This window comes from Anas acuta, chromosome 11, assembly GCF_963932015.1.
Source record: "Anas acuta chromosome 11, bAnaAcu1.1, whole genome shotgun sequence".
Lineage (NCBI taxonomy): Eukaryota > Metazoa > Chordata > Aves > Anseriformes > Anatidae > Anas > Anas acuta.
Genome location: NC_088989.1, coordinates 19,573,798 through 19,598,784, shown reverse-complemented (window position 1 = coordinate 19,598,784; position 24,987 = coordinate 19,573,798). Strand labels below are relative to the sequence as shown.

General features: G+C 41.4%; 1 protein-coding gene across 3 annotated transcripts in view; it reads left to right on the top strand.

Moving 5' to 3' along the window:
• PHF2 (PHD finger protein 2) overlaps positions 1-24,987 on the top strand; it is a 95,662-nt gene that overhangs the window by 1,685 nt on the left and 68,990 nt on the right. The window contains exon 1 of one of the 3 annotated variants that reach the window (XM_068694088.1): positions 8,425-8,453. The exons of the other annotated variants lie outside the window; for them this stretch is intronic. Within the exon in view, the coding sequence (XP_068550189.1) occupies positions 8,440-8,453 (14 nt within the window). The 5' untranslated portion in view covers positions 8,425-8,439. Of the gene's footprint in view, positions 1-8,424; positions 8,454-24,987 lie in introns of those variants that run through there. 3 annotated transcript variants of the gene reach the window in all.

The window sequence follows — 24,987 nt, the reverse complement described above, 5'->3', positions numbered from 1 at the left end:
TTTTTTTTTTTTTTTTACATTTTTATTCTCTTTTCCTTCCGCTCTGAGAGCGATGGGGAAGTCGGCAGAGGGGCTGAGGAGCCGGGTGGCGGGGCGGGGAGAGACAGAGTCACGGTCAAAATTAAAATGCAGCCTGTCACAGGGCGAGCGCTGGGCGCGGGTGGTGGTCGGAGAGGTGAAATGGTGTTAAATTAGAGGTGTTGGCTACGTGCCGGGGGCAGGGGGCACTGACCGCGGTCACGGGCAGCCGAGCAGGCCCCGGGTCAAGTGCGGCGTCCTGGGAACTGGCCCTGTCGCAGAGAAGCTGGTACAGAAACCTGGCGGTGGCCCTCGGGTTGGTGTGCCACCAGTGGGTTAAAAAGCTGTTTGTAAACGTGAAGTGAAACAGGGAAATGCGCAGTTCCGTGCCCGTGTTGGCAGTGGGGTGCTCTGCGTTTGTGGTTCTGGACATCAGGCTCGAACAAGGCGCGCCGGCCTGCGCTAACACTGAGGTACAGGTGGAACTGACTGAGAGGCTGAAGAGAAACTTCAGTAGGTGTGTGCTTGAGACTCGGGACACTAAAGTACTTGATAAAAATGAAGACTTTCACACTTCATGGATTCCTGAAAAACCTAAGCAAGACAAGGAGTTAAGCTGCCTCGATACAGTGGGTAATGTTGATTAAAACTGATGAAAAGCGATCAGCCGTAACTGAGCAAGACGATGATCGTTCTGTGAGCAGCTCGGTGACCATCTTCCGCACGCACAAGGAAAGGTGGTTCATTTATAAAGGGAGAGTGGGGTCATAAATCCATCACACTGCCTTAAAAACAGGGTGCGTATGCTTTTTGCTTAGCCACAAGGTAGCACCCAGAGACGTATTTTAATGTAAACAAAACTGAGAAGGAGGAGACTTCTGTTCGAGGGGAAACCTCATGGTTGTATTGGAGAAGTATGTTGACTGATGAAGTAGGAAACCCCTTGTATATGTGCCTATTTGATTTGCTTGGTATTACATGAACAAATACATATTCAACAATGAAAAATGTAAATCAGGATTTAGTCATGTAGAACTGTCCTGTCTGTCTCCTAGTCTCACAAAGCACTGACAGTGTTAATGTTTATGTGGATACTCTACTGCAACCAAAAATAAGCAAGTGTGCAAAGCTGCACAAGGAGGCTTGCCCAACTTTTTAATTCTGTAATCATGCTTGTCTCTTTAACATGGCACACAGTGTGCAATTCAGAAAACAAATGTCATTCCTATTTTGGTTTTGTGGAAAAGGATAAGGTGTTTTCCTGCTTCCTTTCTGGCACTAGTTTCCAAATATTTAAAGAAATATTTTTCACAGTTTCAGTTACACAGCAGTCACTGTCTCCCTGCAATCTAATGGTGGGTAGCATCTCTGTGGCAACTTCAGTGGTTTTGAGGGTAAATTAGAAGTACTAAATGTGAGTTAAACTTGTTTAATGCAATTAGAAGTTGGAAACAGGGAGATGGAACCACCACCACGTGACGGATGAGCGCTTTCCAGACCACCACAGTGTACTCAGCAGTTTGCTGATGCGCCCTTGACTACAGTTTGGAAATCACTGCTCTGTGATGTTTCCTCAAACTAGTGCCAGAGGGAGGGAGCCGGGGTTCTCAGGGGCTTTCAGATTTCACTCATCAGGGAAATTTTTATTAGTGAGGATTTCTCTTGTGAAGCAGTGTTTGATCTTTCTGTAGAATTCATTCCTTAACTCTGAGAAGCTTCTACGTGGTTGCTCATTGTCATATCTAAACTTTTGTGTGGCAGGGGAAGGCTGTACCTCAGAGCACTCCTCTGTTTCCTGGCTGCCTGTCATCATTCTGGTTTGGGCCTGTACGTAGTGAAGTGACTGCGTTAGAATACACTGCTGAATTGATATAGATGGCTGATAGGTTTCCTGTGAGAGACAAAGTTTAGGCATCTCTGTTAATTCTGTGGATCAGTCGTCACTGGTAATCTTGCCCATGTGGTGGTGTTGATCTATAAAGAGAAAGAGGAAAGACTTTTTCATCATTGGCTCTGTTCCTTTCCTGTGAATGCCTTCAGAGGCCCTTTGTTATGACTCCATATGTTACCCATCATCAGAGACCCTTAGATGCTGTTTATGAAGTGGATTGAACGAAGGAGCCACTGGTATGTTCACAGAGTGCTGTTTGTGACTTCTCATTAGATTGAGTTTCAATCGTTTCTGTGCTTTCTATGTGCCTGAGCAGCTTGAGACGAGCAGCTCCAAGCTCCGGCGAGAATGGAGATGATCTTATAGGCAAAAGGAAAAAAAATCCCACAGCAGACAGCAGGGTTGTCAGACTCCTCCGCTCGTGAAGACTGTACATTCTTTGCCAAAGAAATGCATGGAGTTGGGACACTTTGAAACGCTTACTCTTGGATTCCCAAGGAATCATGCTTGTCCCTGCTGTTACTTTTCCTCCCCTGTGGTTAGTTAAGCTGGCAGAACGTTTCTGTAGCACAGTACTCACGGGTGTTCCTGTTGCAGTGGTCATGGACTTGTCATCCTCTGCGAGACTGATGAGTGGAAATCTACTGAAGACATCACTTAGGTCAAACACAGTCTTATGGCCTGTATTTACAGGATTACAGTGGTCTCCAGTGACTCTAATTGCTGAGTCTGCGCAGCCCATTCTCACTAGGGATATTGCTGGGGACTACCTGAAAGTCTTGAATAAGGTGTCGGACTCAAATGGGCGGATAAACCATTCAAGACTCAGACTTGTCTTTGTGGAGCTGACCATATACTAGCTTCAGTAATCCCAGCTCCTGTGCTTGCTGTCCTCTGCATCCTCCTGCTATGACCTCCGAAGTGTTGTCTGGTATCTCCTGAAATACCCCTTAAAATTGGATGGCAGCTGTGGCTTTCATAGTGCACAGAACCCACCTCTGACGAGGAGAAGGAGGGAGTTGTAGCACATGCTGATTGACAAAGAAGCTGAGAATCGGCAGGTTCCCAAGTAGCTCCTCTGCTATGTCTTCTGCAGGCCTGGCCAGCCAAATTGCTTTGTGCAGGCAGTGCTGCGAGCTACACGTGTCTTCCAGGCCACGTACCGGGCAGGCTTGCTTTAGGTGGGGTGGGAGAAGATAGTTCACCAGCTCAGGGGCATGGTTTGGCAAAAGCATGTTCTGCTTCTGTGTTGTGAACGGCACCTTCTTGTCTACATCTCAGTGATGATGTTGCTCATAATCTGTGAAGTTGCACGTGGTTTAGGAGCCACCCGTTTTAGGGGCACCCTCTTCTCCTGTGCACCTTTTCTGCAGTTGAAAGCAGTTACGGTATTTTTGCAGACAGTTTGTGAATGCAAAATAATAATGGTAGGAAGATGTCATGATTAGGAAGAAGTCATATTTATTAGCGAGCCAAACTCAGCTACTACAGGAGTTTACAGAACCTAATATTCAAGGCAAGGAAAGTCTGTTTGTACAAGTTTGTTCAACTACAAATCCGTTGTGGGTTATTAGGTACAGCTGTAGGTGAAGGAAGGTGAGTTATTTATTTTCTCTGCAGTGGATATTTTGTTACCAGTATTTAAAACATGCACCTGTGGTTTTAGGGAGGGATCGTACAATCACTTGATGCAAGAATAACAAGTATTTTTAATATTTATTTTTCTACTCCATGTAGATTTAAACTTTAAAACTTTCTGCCACAGGCATAGCTGAAGTAAATGTCTTAGTAAAATTATAAAAGGTTTAGTTAACTAGAAATTGTTAATGCAGTTACTGTATCAGCATAAAATTATGATGGGTTTTAATCATAGTGCCTTGATGCACAGAATGAACTCCATCTGGATTAAGAAATGCACTTTTCTGTTATATTGCAAAACTAAAAACACTGTGTTTGGAGAGATGTGATTCTCCTTCTGGAGTGTTCAGCATTGCCTCTTTTTTACATAGGTCTAGTTTTGCATGGCAGTGTCTAGTTCTTCTCTTGTACATCTTTATCACTAGCTGTGCCCAAATTTGGGTAAATCTTAAAGATTAGGTTAATTCTTAAAACACCATGCAGTTCCCCTTAGTACTATAACAATGGAGGGAGTTACTAATGTTAATTGTACCTTGCACAGAAAAGATTTCATTGAATATGAAGAATTTAGATAGAACAAGGTAAATAAGTTTTTTTGATAAATAAACAGTTAATATTTACAATTATTTCTAGTTGTTTCTGAAGAGTTTGTCAACGTTATAGACTCAGTTATACTGAGAGGTTGACCAGAGCAACTATTGTGAATAAGCCATACTAATACCTGTACTGGGAAGTGTTTCCTTATGGACGCTTTATTCCAGGGGAAAAAAAAAAAAAAAAGGAAAAAAAAAAAAAAGAGAAAAAAAAAAAGAGGTTCTTGAGAAGTGTTTTTATAGAGCCCATAAAGCATGCTAATTATTCTGGATAAACTGTCCATACAGACAAGTTAGTGGGAATTGTTTACTTTAGAAGGAAAATAACCTAAACAAACCAAAACACCTACTTAAAAATATATTTGCTAGTGTGGAACATGAAAAAGTTTTGAACTTGTGATAAAGCTGTTAAAAGCCTTCTTCTGTTCGGGCTGAAATCAATGTCACTTTAATCTTCCTTTCTGTAACATAGTATTACTTATTCTGAAAGTTGAAAACAGTTCAGAGAACTTAAGAGACTTTTGTCAGTTCAGATGATATCAGTTCAAAAAATATATTTAAATGCATTTCTAAAAAAATATCCAGGACTGCATAGAGATAGCAATGCGTGGCACACTTGTCCCAGTACTCACGCTGAGTTTGTTGTCTCATACAATTGTGTGATCCCCCGGTGATTTTTAACAGCAGCTTCCAGAGTACAGGGAGTCTGGCCAGAAGGTAAAGCGAGTCGGTTTTTGTGCTGCCAGTCAGTGTTGTGTTCTTGGTCCTTTGGCACGGCTACGTAGACTGCTCGTCTTACCTTCCCACATCCATTTGTGCTCTGAGAAAGAATCTGTGATTCCGAATAGAAAATATATTAGTTTTAGTATGCCATCAAAATTTCATTTGACCTCAGAGAGTCTCGGGCCTTTGCAGTATCAATCACATCTGCAGGAATACTTCACAACTATTTGTTAAAAGAATACGCTCAATTTATATGGCAGATTTTCAAATGCAGTTTTATCTGCAGTTTTATCTTGCAAAGAAAATATGCTAGAGTGTTGAATGCTTGTATTTGCTGTAAATTAAAAGTATTGATTTCCAACCTCCCCTCCTCCCCAGTAAGTTTACGTTTAAATTGAAGTTCACCCTTAATTTTCTAAGGTGGAATTCAAATGCTGACATCCCCAGGAAAAGCACTTGATGCTGCAGTCTCTTGGTAAACTACAGGCTAGTCTGTGGATTTGCATGCAAGAAGTGCATCAGCTTCCTCACTCAAGTATTTTCAAGTCTTCTGTCCTCTTCTGGAGCACTGCCTAAGTAGCAAACTGTCTTTCAGAGGATGTTAATACAACACTTAGGTCTACAAAGCTGACTTTGAATGTCCTTTTCTTTTCTGATCAGTTCTTTGCTGTAGGACTCAGCATGACTGTTAGACACCTCTAGGTTTACAGTGCCTGGATGCCTTGTATTTAAATGTGCTGGTTAGAAAACCCTGAGGTTTCAGTTTGAAACAGCATTTAACAGATGCACTTTGAGTCCAGCTGTGACAAGCACCGATTAGTCCATTTTATGCAGATAAGAGTTTAGGTATAACGAGTGCCTAACTGGCCTGTACATCGAAGTCTTGATGTGTCAGCTCAGACCTCAAATTAAAGAATGCTTTAGAAAATACGAGTTTCAGTAACACTAGGTGTGGACAGTAACATAGGAGCTGGCCTACAAATATGTTGTTTGTTCAACTGGTATAAGTAAGTATAGATCACGTAAGGGTGCTGTATATAAAGATTCCTGTAATTTCAGAGGGGTTTACAAGTAAGAGGATAAAATGTTGTGAATTCACATTTAGTTTAAAGATGCATGTTTGAAAAAGAGTATAAATTAATGAGTGCTCTTCAGCAGCCCAAACCTTTTAGCTAGACTGCATTTGTTAAGCAGTCCTACAAACATCCAGGTGCCCGTTAAGTTCAGTTATAGCAGGACTGCACCCTTAGCAGGTGCTGGAGTTTAATCGGGCAGTTAAAGCAATGCCATTTTTCAGGCAACAAAAAATCAGTTCTGCACGCAACGTGAGCCTTGATTAACTGACCCGCTGCTTTTTCCTTATTGCTAAATAGCTCTGCAGTGGAGGAAATAGATAAAAATGTCATGAAAAAATGATCAAGGCAGTGTAGCTATGTATGGAGAAAAATTGGTGAGGAGAAAAAATGTTCCAGATGAATTATAAGACTCTCTAAACCCCATAATTTTCAATAGCACCTTAATACATTTTCCTCTTTGTGATCAATATACGTTTTCCAGTGAACGAGTGAACATATCCACCTAAGTTCTTTTGATCATGTTATTCCAGCAGAGCTGTTACAGTTGCGCAGTCCTCATGCCCAGCTGCTGAACTGTTTGTTGGCTTTGTACCAGAGATACCTGCCTCGGGACACCAGCAATAGCAGTGCAGAGCCCTTTGTCAACACAGGAGGTCCAGCTCTGCTACCTTTCTAGACGTCAGGCGGCTGATGGCAGTTCTGTGGCCTCCGTGCAATGAGGTGGAAGCCTTCATCCTTTCCCAACGTGCCAGCCACATCCAGTACCACGGGGCTGGCTCAGCACCGTGGGCAGGCTGGGCCATTCGGGGAGCTGTGGCAGGCACTGGGTTAACTGAGAAGTGCTACGTGGCTCCTTGTCACGCTTGGAAGGGGCAAGTGGTAGGGAGGGAGGTTAGTATAGTATGTGTTTGCTTCAGTTCTCAGATAACATAGCCACAGTGAAAACTAATGGTATTTTTACGGCCTGGATAGCTGTCCTGTGTATGACAGCCTGTAATAAAGCAAGCATGGGCTGCAGCCGAGGTGCAGTTTGTACAGCTGTGCAATTGCACAAGGGCTCTGAGTAAATACTCGATGCCTGGAGCTGCGCGACTGCCCCACGCTGAAAGCTAGCTCCGATCTGCCTCCAAGAATTTGGGTTGCACTTTAGAGCTGCACCGCAGGCTTATGCAGAGCTGCTGGGAGTCGTGCTCTGTGCAGGAGCACTGCTCAGGCCCTCGCTCGCTGGCCTCCCATTATGACAGTGTACTTTCACTTTCAAAAGCAAACGATCTTTTTGCTTGGAGCTTTATTAGCAGCATTTTACAAGACTTCCAAAACATGCAAGTTCCGTCACAGCAAATATAAAACCCCACTAGTGGTATTTTATTACAGCATGATTCCAATGAGCAGAACTCCATTAGCTAAACGGCACTAACTTTCTAGTTGTTTTGACTTGTTTTCCTGTTCATCAGAAGTTCCATATATCTAAAATGTCTTTTGGTTCCTCAAAACGTTTATATTAAACCAAGCTTGTGATATTAAAAGTGTGAGATAAAGGTGCCCTGTAGACCTAGATGTTTTTTTTTTGTTGTTGTTTGTTTTTTATTTTTTTGTGATGTAGGTGAGCTAACTCTTGGAAATCAACTGGATTTTTGACAGTAGCCATTTTATCTGCAATGTGTGTGTATATTAGAAAATCCTAGACTTGCCGAGTGATATAAATAGTAATTCCTTTCCAGATTTTTATTTGAAAACAATAAGAGTGTGCACAATCTATTTAGGGCATCATCCACGATCTGTTCTGGGGGCATTATCTAGCTGTTCATTGCACTGAAATACCTTTCATATAGATTATATTGGCAAAAAGATTTTAAGGAAATTTCATAAGTTCTCTATTTATTTTTTTTCCAGAAAATGAACCTGCTTTTAATTACTGTGTTAGGCAAATTATGTGTAATTTTACTTGCAACAATGTAAGTGCTAAACATGAAAAATATTGTAGGCCTTAACTGACATCATCTGCAGATCAGTGAGTATACTTCAAAACAAGGCTTCCTAAATTATGAACATGTATAGTTAGTCCAGTGCAATCTGACTGGCTAAATTCACTCTATTCTTTCCAGATGCACTAATTAATACACAGGATTTATAAAACAATTGCCACTGCACCCGTGTTTCTGATGGAAATGTCATAATAACAGGAGATACAACTTGGATTTATCCTCCATGTAATGGCTGAATAGCTCAACCACTTCTGAAAAAAATCACAGAAGGGTAGACAGTGGTGACCAAGCTCACCGAGGATGATTCAGCCGTACTGAAGCAGTTCCTCATTTATTGTTGCCTTTTTTTTTTTTTTTTGGGTACTCTCCATAGCTGGAATTCCAGCAGGGAGGGTGGGGGGTGTTTACATCCAGCACATGAGGAGATAATTTTCTCATGGTCTCAGAGAGTGAAAACTCCTTGTTGAGCTCCTGCTTTTTTCTAGTTGATGTAAGAGGCTGAAGATGTGTGAAGGATGCCCAGCCAGGAGTAAGTGGAGTGCCTCTCCTCACTGCTTCTCAGGCAGATCCCTGAAAAACATGGGTACCTCCTTCTCCTGTTCAGGCCATGACTTAGTATTGTACTTGCAGTCCTGAGCAGATGTGAGGATGGTCACTTTCACTGTGGTTTCTATTTAACAAGATACTCAGCTGTTTTATCCATTAGTTCTAGTAAGTAGTCAAGACAGGCCTAAAGTTAAGCAAGATTGTATTCTGACAGGAAAAACACAAATAATTAAAAAAAAAAAATAGTTTTAAATTTTGTATTTGCAGTTATTAATGTGATCCCTTAGAGCTATGTGAGAGCACTTGCAGTTATGGTTGCCTTTTTGTCTTTAATTAGTTGCTTATGGATTTAATTGAATTTTCCTATTTTAGCAAAAACTACAATACATTTACCCTCAGGAAGAGCATTGTTCCTGAAAGTTTTTGTCTGGCAGACTCAAAGGATGTAACAAGTGGGGAAAAAAAGTGAGATATTTGTGCTGTGAATCATTAGTTGTGATTTTTTTGTTAAACCTCCTTTCTTTGTTGTTAACATCTCAATGGTAAGTGGTGGAAATGTGAAAATTGGCAGGAACATTGTTCCTATGGCATATGTGCCATTCATTGGTCTGGAAAGACTGAATTTTATATGTCCAAATTATAATGACTTAAAAAAAAGATAGTTAATACCCATTACCAAAAAAAACAAAAAACAAAAAAAAAACAACACAATCTTCTGTGTTCCTTTTGCACAGTGACATTATGTCTACACAGTGTGTGGACAGAATAGTAATTTCAGTTGACTAGATGATGTCTTTGGTTTTCGTGGGATTTGCACATGTAGTATGAGTGATTGTAGTATGCATTTGTGATTGTTCATGCGTATAAAAATATACTCATTAAATGTGAGCCATGTGGTTATGATTTACCCTTTCAGCTCAGATCTTTATTATTACTAATATGGTGTAGAACAGTATCTCATTGTAAATTTCTAGCAGTGGGTACTGTAAAGTCTTCAGCATTCTGATGCCAGATACAACAAAGACTGCAAATGTTTTCCATTATGGTCTTGGATGAACACAGAATAACGTGGGAGCACATGAAACAGCCAGTGATGGTTATTCAGGCATACAATGCAAATAGCCAGAGCCTGAGCAATATTTAGTCCCTTATATTGAAATTTCATCAAAGTCTCTGGATCAGGGCAGGAGGGGGAAGTGAAAGGGTTTGTCCTTCTGTTGTTGTACAGCCTGTGTCTGAACAATGGGAGTATCTCCTGGGCCACAGTGCTGTCCATCTGTGACTTTCTTTCTCTCCATTCGTGATTATTAAATACACTTATGTACAATTACAGCAGTTGCTAAGGAATGTAAAATTAGAAGTGTTATCTACTGTATTTTTTTTAAGCTAAGACTTTCAATTTATTGGCTGGAATTAATTGGGAGGAGGATCACATCCAGCTCCTTACAGACTTCTATACATATGGTGTATGAGCTCCTATCCCAGAAGTGTTTCTTGTGGAATTAAAGAATGCTGTCACAGTGAGGAATCCTGCTGGATACCTGGATGAATGCTAAGTGAAAGAAGGTTGGTAAAATTGTAGAGCTATTGAATATTTTTCCATCATCACTTCAGAAACGTACATCACAAAAGTACCATCCAAAGCAATCCACAGAAGGACCAAATAACCGAATGCTGCTTTCCCACTTTGTGTAATCTAGCTAGAGAAGAAGTCCGTGGGCAATCTCTCAGCAGTTTCAACTCATTCATCCCTACCTTTTGTGTATGAAACACTAAAGCCTGTAGTCTACATTTAGTTGCTGACTAGGGATTAATCATTCTAAAAACTTGCTTAATTTCTGGTCTGGAGACAAGGCCTTTCAGTTTTGCTTTAATACTGGAAGTCAGAAAAATGGTGAGTGTTACAGAAGATCTGAGAAAGATGAGAACACCATTTCCTTACAGCTGAACACAGGACATTTGTTCTAAAATGGTAGGCTTGCTCTTGGTTAGATACGTGAGGTGATCTTGAAATGTTCAGACTAGTTCTGAGAAGATCCTATAAATTCACAGATTTTTGATGCCAAAATGGTGGTTGGCTGTATTCTGTACTCTTAAATAGAATATCAATCAACTTTTTTTTACATCAAAACAAACAAGCTGAATTAAAGCACATCAACTCGTGAGAAAAAGTCAACAATTAACTAGTGAGTTGTTACAATGGTTGATTGTTTCATTAATAAAAAAATAAAAATAAAAATCACATGTATTTCCACTCTGTTTGCTTAGTTTCAGTTTCTAAATGTTGTTTCTTGCTATTTGGTTAGTTGAGTCAAGCTCTTGTTCTCAGACAGATTTTTCCATCAACACATTGACATCCTCCTGTTAAGAGTCACCTAACCTCTTTAATTGTAAGATGTTACAATTGTTCATTTGAGTTCAGCTGAGAAAGTAGTTGTGTTTCTTCTTGAGTCCAAGAAAAAATGTTTAATTCCCTAGTTCTGTAAAGAGACCTTATTTTTGACTGTATTTCTATGAATGTTTTCACATATCTTCCACTCAACAATAATGGTTCCCTTTTGCTTTTTATATGTGTGCAGTAATTTGCCAGTTATAACCAGCAAATATTGGTTAACTGCATTAAACTCATAAAGAATCCAACTATGAGTTACTAGTTATTTTTTAAACAATTCAGTTCAGAAATATTCTTTATACCTTTTGAAGTAAATCATGAATATTAGCAGAAGACTCCGAGTCTTTAGAAAGTAAAACCCTCTCTAACATGGTGATCTAGCAATGATAAATCAAAGTGTGAGTATTTAAGAAAATTTAAATCACTTGCAAGCGTGGGCTTATGTTGAATTTAATCACAACTGCAGTGTCAGTGTACCATGGCTACAAGCTAATAGCTCTCAACAGGCGTCAGCTGTGGGGAACATTTCATCATCAGTTCTGCAGGAGAGTTTCCTATCTGTCCGTTAGACTGAGTCAGTCTCATGACCCTAAAGCCATACATCACCTCTCAGAAACTGTCTGCATTTTTCAGGTGCTAAGTGTTGTGTTAGCTGGGGAAAATTATTTGCTGCTATGTGTAAGGGTTCACATTCTCCAGTCAGTCTATCCTAATATGGAAGGGAAGGTAGAACTTTATGATAAAACTTCAGAATACAGCAGGATGTTAAGACAGTGTCTTTGGAAAATAATAATTTCTGAGTCCTGCAAAAGACATACTAGAACTGTGAAGATGAAACATCTGTAAAATATTTGATTAATTTGGAGGAGCCCTGCCTAAGCAATTCTCTGGGTTTCCAAAGGATTAGGAGAAATAATGCATTATAATTCTTCAGAATCTGCTTTACTCAGCAAAGAAAGGCTGTTCTGAAGTTCCTCACTTTCTGCATTGACTTTGTCTTCAACTTGTACTTCTAACACTTTACAAACTGTTTCAGAAGTGCTAACACTTTTTCACCACAGCTGTATATCACCCCATGGCAGCACTTACAGTTTCCTGTAGTTCTACTCCCATACTATTACTATTGAAAGCTATCCCCCATTACTAGTGGCACGGATATATTCATTGAAACTTACCCATTCGCAGAATCACAGAATCACAGAATTGTCTAGGTTGGAAGAGACCTCCAAGATCACCGAGTCCAACCTCTGACCTAACACTAACAAGTCCTCCACTAAACCATATCGCTAAGTTCAACATCTAAATGTCTTTTAAAGACATCCAGGGATGGTGACTCCACCACTTCCCTGGGCAGCCTGTTCCAATGCCTAACAACCCTCTCAGTGAAGAAGTTCTTCCTAACATCCAACCTAAACCTCCCCTGGTGTAACTTTAGCCCATTCTCCCTCATCCTGTCACCAGGCACGTGGGAGAACAGGCCAACCCCCACCTCGCTACAGCCTCCTTTAATGTACTTATACAGAGCAATAAGGTCACCCCTGAGCCTCCTCTTCTCTAGGCTGAACAAGCCCAGCTCCCTCAGCCGCTCCTCGTAGGACTTGTTCTCCAGGCCCCTCACCAGCTTCGTCGCCCTTCTCTGGACCCACTCAAGCACCTCGATGTCCTTCTTGTAGTGAGGGGCCCAAAACTGAACACAGTACTCGAGGTGCGGCCTCACCAGAGCCGAGTACAGGGGGACGATCACCTCCCTAGCCCGGCTGGTCACAGTGTTTCTGATACAAGCCAGGATGCTGTTGGCCTTCTTGGCCACCTGAGCACACTGCTGGCTCATATTCAGCCGACTGTCCACCATCACTCCCAGGTCCTTCTCTGCCTGACAGCTCTCCAACCACTCATCTCCAGCCTGTAGCTCTGCTTGGGGTTATTGCGCCCCAGGTGCAGGACCCGGCACTTGGCCTTGTTGAACTTCATGCAGTTGGCCTCAGCCCATCGGTGCAGCCTATCCAGATCCTCCTGCAGAGCCTTCCTGCCCTCGAGCAGATCGACACACGCACCTAGCTTGGTGCCATCTGCAAACTTACTGAGGGTGCACTCGATCCCCTCATCCAGATCATCGATGAAGTTATTAAAGAGGACCGGCCCCAGCACCGAGCCCTGGGGGACGCCACTAGTGACCTGCCTCCAACTGGATTTGACTCCATTCACCACGACTCTTTGGGCCCGGCTATCCAGCCAGTTTCTAACCCAATGAAGCGTGCGCCAGTCCAAGCCAAGAGCAGCCAGTTTCTTGAGGAGAATGCTGTGGGAGACGGTGTCAAAAGCCTTGCTGAAGTCAAGGTAGACCACATCCACAGCCTTTCCCTCATCCACCAAGTGCGTCACTTTGTCATTCCTTTCATCATACCTATAGCTGTGGCCTTAAAAGGTCTTGTGGACTAAGCAATGAAAGCTGAGCACTACTGAGAGGCTCACAGTGTTGATAAAATGAAAATGAGTAACAAGGACTCAGTGACTAATGTGCTGCCCTTCGAGCAGTTGGCTGGCGTCATGTTGGAAGGAGCTGTACTGTTGGAAGACATGTCCTCAGCATTTAGTTGACCACAGGCATTCATTAGAGTGCTTTATGGTGATTTCACCAGGCTGGATTTTGTAATGTTAAATTCTGTAAATAAAAAATAAAAATAATAAAATAAATAAAAAATAATATTGGGGAGGGAGGTGGCTGGCAGCAAGCTATACTTTTCTTTCTGCTCTCCTTGGTTCTTCAGCATTTTCATCTCTTGTTGCACTGTACCCAATCTTCTAGCTGAAATGCACAGTAAATTACAGGCCTACACTAATGTGCTGCAACTATCTATTGTGCTTTGTAGAATGACGGAGCATAAAGGTAGTCTGGATTTGAAGTTGCTGTGTAAATTATTATAGTCAGAACTCCGCGTTAAATACTTCACCAGTATGAAGACATCTATATTTTCAGACATACTGGTTAAACACACAGATTAATGAAGAGGAAGAAGAGATGGGACTGCAAGATTTTGTTGCTGGTTTTGTTCCTCATTTCCTCCTGAGTTTTTGTCAAATCAGTTAACCCCTCTGTGATCTGGTTTGGTTTAACTCTTGTGCGTGCAGTACAGAATGTAGCAGTAACAAATTGATACTAAGCCAAGGCCGTAATACTGATCCATCTTACCAATAGTATGTAGTAACATCTAATTAGTTAACTTTAGAAAGTGGCTTGAACTCTTTGGTTAAAATGTCATTTACACTCCTCATTAATATTTTAAATGTAATATGTAACACAATAATGAAAATGAGTAGCTTATATCTGCAAGAGGAAGGGGAATGAAAGTTGTTCTGGAAGACGTGGTCAGAACAGGACCAGGAATTTGTTGGGAAGATGTGATCGAAGTGTGGTTTGTGTTTGTTGGATTTCATTCCCATGCATCTGGCTGACCGTTTGAGTTACTTCTGATACATAATTGTACAGGAACCACTGCAGCCATCCTTTTTGCTCTTCTTTTTCCATGTATTGACTTACACACTGTTGGAAGTATGTATCAATGATCTTTGCAATATACTCGGTGGAAGTCTGGTAAATTGTAATTGCACGGAGTCTTCCTCAGTGATTTAGTATTTTAAGAAAATTGCTTCTTTAAGGCAAGACGTATATCTTGAACATGCTGTGCTACTTTGCAGCTTGGCAGTGGTATAGCATAGCAGCTAAGGGACAGTGCACCATGATTTTTCTGAGTGTGTGTCAGAGTACTAGCTCTTGTGATATAAGCTATTGTGAATAAACATATCTGTGTACAGCTTGCAGTTTCTAGAATGCTGCTGTCATAAACTTGAGTAACGTCATTTGATTACTCTTCTGTGGGTTTGTTTTTTTTTTCTTGTATTTCATTTTTAGTTTCACTTTTTCTCAGCAGAAGTTACCTGATTTCCCTTCTTACATAACTCGGTTTCTGATCAGCTTTATTTCACTCCTGCATAGTCACTGCTCACTGTAACTGAGAAAAAATCTGAGTTCATTCTCAGGTAATGTGAAGTGATCGTAGTCTTTTGATTTTCAAGCTCAGTGTGGTCCATTGTCCTTGCTGGGTGCTGTAGGTATTACTCTAAAATAGATGTTTCAAATTCACTTGTGATGTTTGCAAGCTATATCATCCATAGAGTAGGTAGGAAAAAGGGTGCTAGTAGGGTGGTTCTGTGAGACATCCAGCAGAAGCCGTGAGTTTAAATGTGCAGAGTAGTGTTGAGGAAATGGTGTAAAGCCCTGTGTTTCACTGTGCTTGTCCCTGGCAGTGTGCTCTGGTCCCATTCACAAACCAGGGCAGCTCCTGAGTTGCATCAGCTGCCCGCAGTAGTCAAGGACAGGTGGAGCACTGGGCCACTGGGGCTGTGCGTGCTTTGCTGGAAGTGCCCTGGAGTGGTCCGGTGAGGTCAGGCACTCGCTGCTTGGCCTGGGTCCATGGTGGTGTTGTGCTGAGCAGCCTCCTATGAAGGAGTGCTTGTGATTTACAAAAGGGAAAGAGAGGGAGTGTAGGGGAACGAGCAGCCTGAAGATATAAATAAAGCTGTTACACTGTGTGTATAACTAATCTGCAAGATAACTGCCAGGCTGCTCACCAACTCTCCAACTACTTGAGTCCAATATACAATTTATATCACTTTTTATAATACTGCTAGGTTTTTTCATTTTAAAAAAGTATTGCTCTTGCTGAAATTAGATTACTTCAATGCTATTTGAAAAAATACTCAAACAGCTGTAGTAAGCAGTAACCATAATTGCTCCTTTATGCTTCAAAAGTAAAGGATAGGAGGAAGTTACCAATTCAGCATGTTACTTGTAATCGGAGATGTTGTTACGTCTTGTGTTAAAGGAACGACAAGCCAAGCCTTGAAGTTTTTACCTCCTCAAGCCTCTGCCCTTTCCTGGGAGGCTTTCCTCAGGGAGGGGCTGACAGCTTTTTGTTCGTTTGCTTTTGCTGCCAGCAGCGGTCCAAGAGGAGGCAGAAGGAGCGGAGTTGTTTTGTGCTGCGGCAACAGCAACTTCCCCTGAACCCAAGTTGCTGCTACAAACGCTGCTCAGAATATTTTTTGTGCATTTTCACGCAGAGAGAGGGTTGGCAAATGACGTTATAGAGAAAAGTAGATTTCAAGAAGGTGTGGTGTGTGGAGCGTGTTTCTGAACAGTGCTTACACTGAATTCAGCAGTGAGCAGGAATGCGTCGTGTTTTCAGCCCATCTGACTGCTGATGGTCACAGTCTAAAACAGCTGTCTGCTGCTTATTTTTTTTTTGCTGTTGTTCTTTTTCAATTTTGTGCTTCATTGCGTTCTTGGAGCTAAGTTCAGCTCAAAGCAGGACCGTTCACTTTAAATGCAAAACACGGCTCGCAGCAAGTGAGGTTCAGCTGCACCGGCCCCCTTGCGTTCCCACGGCAGTCAGTGGCAAAATGCCTGCTGAGAGCAGCGCAACAGATTCAGTCCCGCGTCTTGCTTGTGCCACAGCTCTTCAGGGAACAGGAATACTGAAATTTAAACATCAGTGGCCAGTATATACACAGATGTTTTTGTCCAGTTTCCATAGAGATTACTGAGAGCAGAGCATGTACTCAAAGCTGAATTTAACTCCTGGAAAGTTTCCTGCTCACAAATCTGCTAGTGCTCTGCAAAGGAATATGTATCAGAATGGAAATGGGACAGGGCTACAAAGACGCTGGAGCATTCCCCAGAACCTTTGCTTAAAACCTTGTTATATTGCAGCTTTTCTGATCGTTGTTGCAGGTAGGCTCCCTAGAGTAAAGAAAGTTTTGCACTGCTGAGGGAGTTAGTCCTTCTGTGGATGGCTTAAGGAAGCTCAGCGAGTGTATTTGTGTAAAAATCTGGTGTGTTTACCATGGGAGGGTGGGCATACAGGGCAAACCTGCTGTGCAGCGGAGCCTTCCTGAGGACTGGTGTTCGATGAACTGTGGAGCATCTTGGGGAAAACCAGCCAGTGTGGACTTGAAACTTTCACTCCTTAGGTGAAGTTTTCCCTTTCAAGGAGAGCAAGGCTGTGAGTTCTCATTTTGTGTTGATATGCCACAAGCCAGGAAACAATATCAATGCTTTATGTTGGGCTTGTACAATGATATAAAGCCTGCCTGGAGAGAAAGAGTAAATGTATTACTTCCCATATAACAACTTAAGTAGCTTTGGAAATGAATGCCACTAGTACCAGTTCTCATTTTCTTACTCTTTTATGTATGAGTTGCAGTAAATGTAGCATCTTGATACATGCAATATAATTTTTAAATGATAATCTTAAAGCATAATGTTAAGCATAAATATAATGCTAATTTTGCTTAGGAGTATGTACCAGAATGAAAACAAAGTTTCATCTAAGACTTTGCAGAGGAATAGCAGAAATTCAGTAGCATGTGTCAAGTGTTGTAGATTCAAAGAACCACAGACTCCAGGTGTATGAACATCAAAGCCATTCAGTGTGTTTATGGAGACATTTAATCCCTGTCTCAAAATGTAAAACGATTATGTTTTTTACAGTTCTTTGGTAAATGGAAATCTGCTTCATAAATTGTGTGCAGTAAATGTTTGTCAATTTGCAGACATCCAAATCAGTTGAAGCAAATAGCAATTTGCCAAAGCGTAACATAACATACATAACAATGTGCAATCTCAAGAGCATCATTCGGTTACCAATGACGGGGAATGTTACTTGGTATTTTTGGTCCTGTTACTTGTCTGTGCTCCTCTGCAGCTCAACATAATGTGTTACTAAGAAATATTTTGGGGTTCTCTGTTAGTTTGGAACAAATTACATGTAGTTGCATAAATGTGAAGTTAGCAGGTCTTAGCATATTTGGAGCAATTTGAAAATAGGCTAAAAATTACTGGAGACTGATGTGTTTCTTACTGAAAAGAAATTAGTATCTCCATTATTATGCACTAGTAATGACATCATAAACCCTAGGAAAATCAATTTTAGGCAAGTTATTTGGAATGTTCCTGCTTAAATTTGATTTCAGATTTGCTTTTTCAACTTTTAAACCTTTTGTGCTTTTAAATGACAAATCCACAGCAAAGATAAGGAAAGAGCAGCAAGACAAACATCTTAAATGCATCTAGTTTGACTGCCAGAATAATGCCATTTTGGCACATGAACACAACCTAATAGCCACTTTCGAAGCTTGTCTTTTGCTTCCCACTCAGCCTACAAAAAGCATTACAAGATTGTTCTGGCTGCCCAAAACGGCCTTTTCCAGCAATGTCAAAAAGGTAGCGATCAAAGAGCTGTTTTATTATTATTATTATTTTAAAGAAGAATAAATTGGCACAACGGGGGATGAGAAGTAGGAAGCTTCTACTTTAAGAGTTGCCTGGAGCTTCATTGGGACAGCATGAACAAAATGAAGTTTGTCCACGTCACCTGAATTAAAGCGTTGGGTTTATTTTAACTAGCGAAGTGTTGAAGGTGCAGCTAGCAAATGGCTGGTAGTCGCACTGACCACTCTGGCCATGGAGGCCCTGGCTGGCCTTCAGGTCTGCAGCTGCCCTCGGGCTCTCTGTCATCCTGGGCGGGTTGCCATGTATTTCCCAGAACACACACTGCTGCATAGTTCTATTTAAAATGCCTGGTTAAATGAAATTCTGATACTTAGTTTATGCATTCTTTCTTTCACATATGCAAAGGAGTCTTAGGTATGTCAGGTGCCTTGCCTAGAACCCTGAAAAAAAGCCCTATCTTCTTGCTGGTTTTAATTTGCTTTAGTTTAGGCAGCTTACCTTATGGAGGATTTGTATGTTACTTCAGAATTTTGTTTAAACTTCAGCTTTAGTTGATATGCATGGCTTTCAAAAGAGTTAAGCATTGCTCTAGTTTCTGTATGAACAGCTACAAGACCAGAAATTGCTCCTGACTTTTGGTTAGACCATTGCATGCTAAACAGCTTTGGAAATCCCACCGCATATGTTCCTGGGTTAAAATGGCTGTGAACCTCTTTTCTCTCCGTGGAAAATCAAAATCCCAATTGCTGCAGTCACGTCTACAGCCAAGCACTGCTTCTCACATGAGTAAGCTCCCGTTCACCTCAGTGTCAGGAGAGTAATGCTGGATGTTTGCTGAGTCAGGCTCTAAGGCCTAAAATAGAGCTTAAAAGAACAGTTTTATAAAATACAGTATAAGATTAAATTATAGCAAATTAATTTTCTAGGAATTGGCTGTCAAATCCCTGAGAGCTTGCACTGTCTCAGAGCCTAACAGGCTACTTTTTGCAAAGCATGATGTCTGTGGACGAGTTGCTGTTCTGAAGGCTGAGTAATTTACTGGGACAAATGTTAATATGGTATGTAGGCATGTGCTCTGAAATTGCTGATAAAGGAAGATAAACACTAATGCAGTACACAGAAGGAATTCGTTTAGCAGCAGAGCTTTGGGACCTGTTTTAGTAACTAAAAGTTCTGTTGAGGTCAAGAGGGAGAAAAGGGGCTCTGGGATCAAGCCTTGTTGTTCAGCATGGTACTCGTTATTTTAGTGTGCCAGTGTATTTGTCTGGCATTGCCACAGCGTATCACCTTTACTATCAGCTGGGTATCACCAACAGATATATGATCAATTTTTTTTTTTTTTTTTCAGGAATATATTTGCTTGTTTTACATTATCTTGTGAGGGAAAAACAAAACAAAACAAAACAAAAACAAAACAAAAAAAACAGCACTTGCTTTTTACTGGCAGAACACAGCCGTTGGGAAAGATTCACCTGTTAAGTTATGCCAGGCCTCATGTTTCTCTCAGTAAATCCAAGTATCATGAACCTCTTACATCATGCAGCTTACTACAAGTTAAACAAATACCTTTGCAGACCAAGAAGAGACCAGTAGTACCAGTTAATATTTGAAATGTGTATATTCACAGTTGAATTTTATCAGGTGGAGTAAATCATCATATCTCATTATGATGGGCACAAAGGGCACTACTACATCTTTTACCAGTCCAGTGATTCAGGTCAATGAAATTAGGAAACCTTTGTGTTTTACACCTTTGGATACTACATATATTACTATGTGTATTTCTTTCTGAAAAGTTTTTACTTAGTGTTTTACTTAGTGTTCTCTATCACATCTGGCATCTATTATGCTGAGATATTTGTCCTCTCTGCTGTATCTAAGGAGATGTACCATCTCCATGATGGATGTCTTCATCAGTGAGACAACGAAGAGCACCGGGTAGGCAGAACAGTCACATATTGCTGTACTAATTAATAATTTTTGAGGTAAGTCTGCCATAGTTGCAGAGAAGTGTACGTGAAAGCTATTCAGAGAGCACCACAAGTGTACATGTGCCCATATAAAGCCCATTTATCATCTTGAAATAGAAATAAAACATGGTAAATCTGTAATTAGATCATATGAAACTGGATATGAATCTTCAGAAAGGTATATTTGAAATGCTGAAAGCTAATGAGGTTGAGATACAAGAGCAGGTTATGCAAGTGAACTACAGAAATAGTCAAGAGTGGTTTGAGGGTTTCTGTTAATAATTTATTCAAAACGACATTCTTAAATAGCATTGTTGACGGTTTGAATATAATAGGTTCTTCATAAACGCAAAAGTGAAAATAATTCCCTTTCCTTCTGGCCTTCTTGGTATACCACTGGTTCATTGTTGGATTTTCCCATGTGAGCGTTACAGTTGGCTCAGATCATTTGCCATGCAAAATAGAGCATGAAAAACAGTAATGTCAATGTACTATCAGGACTGCTATGTGTTATAAAGAATGCAAGAATGTATGTATGAATGAGAAGGAGAGACCAGTAACACGTTGACGGGCATTTTCAGTGAGATCTTGGTTTGCATAGGCATTATTGCTCTACAGTTATTACCTCAGATTAAAAAATAAGTGATAGAAATGGACTTTACAATTAAAGTAAATCAAACATGCAGTATCAGACATTTCATTTATGCATGTTTCAGTACAGTGTTTATGGTTGTACAAACTCAATGATGTTGCCTGGGGCCTTGTTTGAGTTTAGTTTACTTGTAGCATGTTTATTTGCATTTATCTATAGCTTAGTTGTATATGTGTATTGTGCATCTACAGCATGCTCTTTCAGTACATAGGTTTTGGATGTGATACGCAGAGTGACTGGATTCTTGAGTTGGTGGGTAGGTGGCTAGAATGAATATGGCAAGGATTGCACTCCTAGAACAATGGTTGTCTCTGCATGTTACGGTGCATGGTGGCTGCTGGAGAAATTAGCAGTGGTTTGGTCATTCAGAGAGTGGCTGGCTTGGTGAGGCCAAGTGGTGTTCCCTTCTGTGCAGTCCTCTCTGTGCACAACTTCTTGTGAAGGTGGTAGTCTGATTTCAGAAAACAAAAAGTGCTTTCTGAGTCTTCTGAACAGTTTCTTCAATTGGAGGACAGAGCAGCTGTGACGGTTGTCAGTTGTTTTATTTTAAAGTACTTACGTAGCCTCAATAACTGAGATACGAAAACATAGGCTGATGGACCTCCCATGTAGACATTAACTCCAGAAGACTGCATACCAGTGTAACTTAGCAGTAAAAATTACTCATACATTCCTCTATATAAATGAGCCCTCCAACTGGTGTACAGGGTTGTACAGAAAGAGGCAAAGACATCATTTAATCTCTGGGCGGCCTTTCAGAAAACTTAAAAATATCTGATTCAAAGAGATTTGCTCTCTTCAGAGCTTAATTATTTGTAAACTCACATTTATCAATGTAAAAATGCATGTAAATGCAGGTGTGGTCTATTCAGTTTGAAATCCAAGCCAATGTTGTTATCTATGCACAGGGAAATTACATAAACTCGTTTTTAGCACTGGGAGAAAGCCCTGTTTCTTCTTGTATTATTGATTCAAGCAGCATGGAGTATTTCTCTTAAACTATCCATAGAAACTGGAAATTATTCCCCAAAAGAAAAGAGCAAGAAAGATCAGCCTGAGGCAGAGCTTTTTGCTACCGAAAACGTGGGCGCTAAAATCATAGATAAGCATGACAGCTTTTCATAAAGCGAGATTTGTCGGGAAATTTTTCACTCTGCCCAGGGAGCAAATACATATGCACACATGCTTGCAGTCCTGTGCACAGATCCTTCTCTTTCTTTCCTCCTGCTTTTGCATACACGCAGCTCATGATCCAAAATAAGGAAGATGCATTTGTATTTGGTAAACATGCTTTCTGTACGCAGCCAGAGTTAAATCATGGCCCTCCGTGTGGCCTGTCTGCACCAGACAGCTGTTTGGTGAAGGGCGCGTGGCATTGCCAAGGCAAGGAGCAGCCTTGCTGTCGGCTGCAGCTGCTGGCCCATTCTGAGCCAGCCACATGAAGCTAGAAGGGTTTGTGTGTGTGCAGAGAGGACTGGGGATAGGGAATGAAAGAAGTGAAAAGGAAAAAGACAGAGGCACAGTTTTTAATGGACCTAAATTGCCACAGCTGACTTCAGCGCAGCCAGGACACTGGTGTGCCAAAGGCATGATCCACGTGTGTCTCAAATGAAGAAGGTGTTTGGAGAAGAGGAAGAGAGCAAGGTTTTCTGTGAAAGATCATGGATTTGTTCATCAGGCAGTTCTCCTAATCTTTCTATTAAGGCAGTTCTCTTAGGCTGCAAATCTGCTCTCAGCTAATATCAGAGGGCTGGCAGCATGGGGGTGCACGAGGGAGGGCAACAAGCAGTTGAAGCCCAGGTCTCTCACTTGCTGCTAGAAAGATAGGAATGTAAAATTATTGTTTATAATCCCAACCTCTTTGGTTTGCCAAAGTTACATTGTTTCTATAAACAGCTGTGCATTATGGTTCGGTGTTTTGGCTGGAGAGTCAGTTAATGTATATTTTTCAAATTGTATTTTCAGCTGTCTGGAGTTTCCCCTTAAATCCACGATGGTCTCTCACTCACTAGGCAGAGCTGCTTAGCTGGAGGTTTTCCTGCTGTTTACCAAAGCTAGCAAGTTACCTTGAGGTGCCTCGCAGAGCAATGGCAGACACCTTCCAGGCACTGTTGTTGCCCGTATCTCAGTAAGGAGCAGTCCCTGCATCTCCTCAGCTGAAGGCAGAAGGCAGCTGACCCGAAGACCAGTGAGACAGGTATCTCCAACAGTGGAGTGCAACATACCTGCTGCTACCATCCACCTGGACCATGCTGCAGTCAAGTTGCCTGACTGAGAAGCAATACGGTCACAGTGTTGCTCTGAGAACTGTTGCTTTTAAACTGCAAGTTAGAAAATGAAAATTGCTAAGGGATATACCAAATTGCAGATGTGAGTTTATGACACACCAGTGTTACAGATTTTAGTAAGTCATGGGTATTGCGTGGCTATTTTTACTGTGGTGGCAGGACACTATTGCAGTAACATTTGCAGTAACATTCCTTTTGTAAGAAGAAACAAAAGGAAAGGGTCACGGAAAGACTGTAGCAAAGAAAGCCTGAGGGCAAAATCGAGCTCAGTGTCTCATACTGGGTGCTGTCAGAGGGACTGTTGCTTTCCAGTTTTCACTCAGACCAAGCTTCCACTGAGGTCACTGAGGTGCTCTGTGGGGCTTTGGTGTGCGTCAGGGCTACGTCTGGATGCCCATCCTCCTCTTCCACTGTGAGTGCGTGGCAAACTGTACATGTATTATACTGTGAGACTGTGACCTTGATCAGTGAGGCCTCAGTGCAGTGTTGCTGATTTGGGCATTTTGGCTTTGGAAAATGTATTTGCAGTTGGTGTGTACCATTTCTAGGTAGGGCACTTAGCAGTGTGATGCTGGCAGAAATTCTGATTGCAAAGTAACTAAACTGCTGTGATATATAATATTTCATTTATACAATTCTGATTTGTTTTGGCTGAAGAACAAAAAGCACTTGCTAACAATAGACACTTTTCTAAAGCAGTTTTGACCTGTACTCACTCAGAAAGTGTCATATTAATGTAAACAAATGAAGGCTAAATTGCAGCGCTTCTTTGCGGAGAACAGTTTATGCTGGTTTTGGTGCGTAGCTGTAATACAAGAATATTTTGACACTATCTTTCATATGGGCTGCATCTTGAAGTTTTTTATGGGGCAATGGTAAATAGCATGGAAGACATGTTAAGTGGGGATTGGGAGATGTATTTGTGGCTGGATGAATGGTGATTCTCAGGGAGCTGGTTTAAGATGCAGAGAGAGCCAAAGGCTGGTCTGAACTCTTTGAGAGTCACCTCTTGTAGCAGCAAAGTACAAAACATTGATTTCTGTTCTTTATTTTAGTCATATAGTTATCAATTGGTTTCATGAGAAATATTTAAATATTGTGGTACCTGTTCTTGGACAAGGACTGTATTTCTGTTCTGTTTGTAGGGTGCCTAGTGTAACAGATCCCTGTCCCCTTGTGCTGGCTGTGCAGGAGGGCTAAGTTTGTACAAGGAAAAGTGCTGGGGTACTAATATCACCTCATTTTTTGGTCATATAATAAAGCAAAAATGCATTTTTACCACAGACAGTTCCAGGGTGCCCACTGTGGATACTGGGCCACAGAACTGCTCTTGCTATGGCACTGTAATTTCCAGTGACCTATGGGTAGCACTGAGTGCTGCTGTGGCAGGACACAGAGTGCCTGGTGGTACACGGAGCTGTGCCCTACCAGACTGAAAAGTTGAGAAGCAGCTTTTGTTGCATTCACTTAACAGCATAGCTGCAGAGAATGGCAGTGCACAGGTACCACTGCAGGCTAGGGCTGACTTGGGACATGCTATGGTTCTCAAGCTGTTCTTGATGCTGCTGTGAGAGGGAGCAGGTCAGGCTCCTGAACTCAATTCTCAAGGTACAATGCCTTGAGGTTGCTCTCTGCAGTTCTGTGAGATCCACTTCTTCTACTTGCTGGAGCCTTGTCTTGCTGCAGCACTTGAATTTCCTTTTCTGTCCCTTTCTGCACTGTGCAGGATTTAGCCTACGGTTCCCAATGCGCAGGTGACAATGAATACGTTGCTATTACTGTTTTGTTTACTGTTGCACTTAGGATCTGTTAGAGAAAGTACTTCACTCGATTACTTGCAGCTGGTAAATAACAGCTTGTTTGGATCAATCCAGCACCTAATTTCATATAAAAGTTTTGAAGTTGTGTACAGGGCATTTGTAGCTAC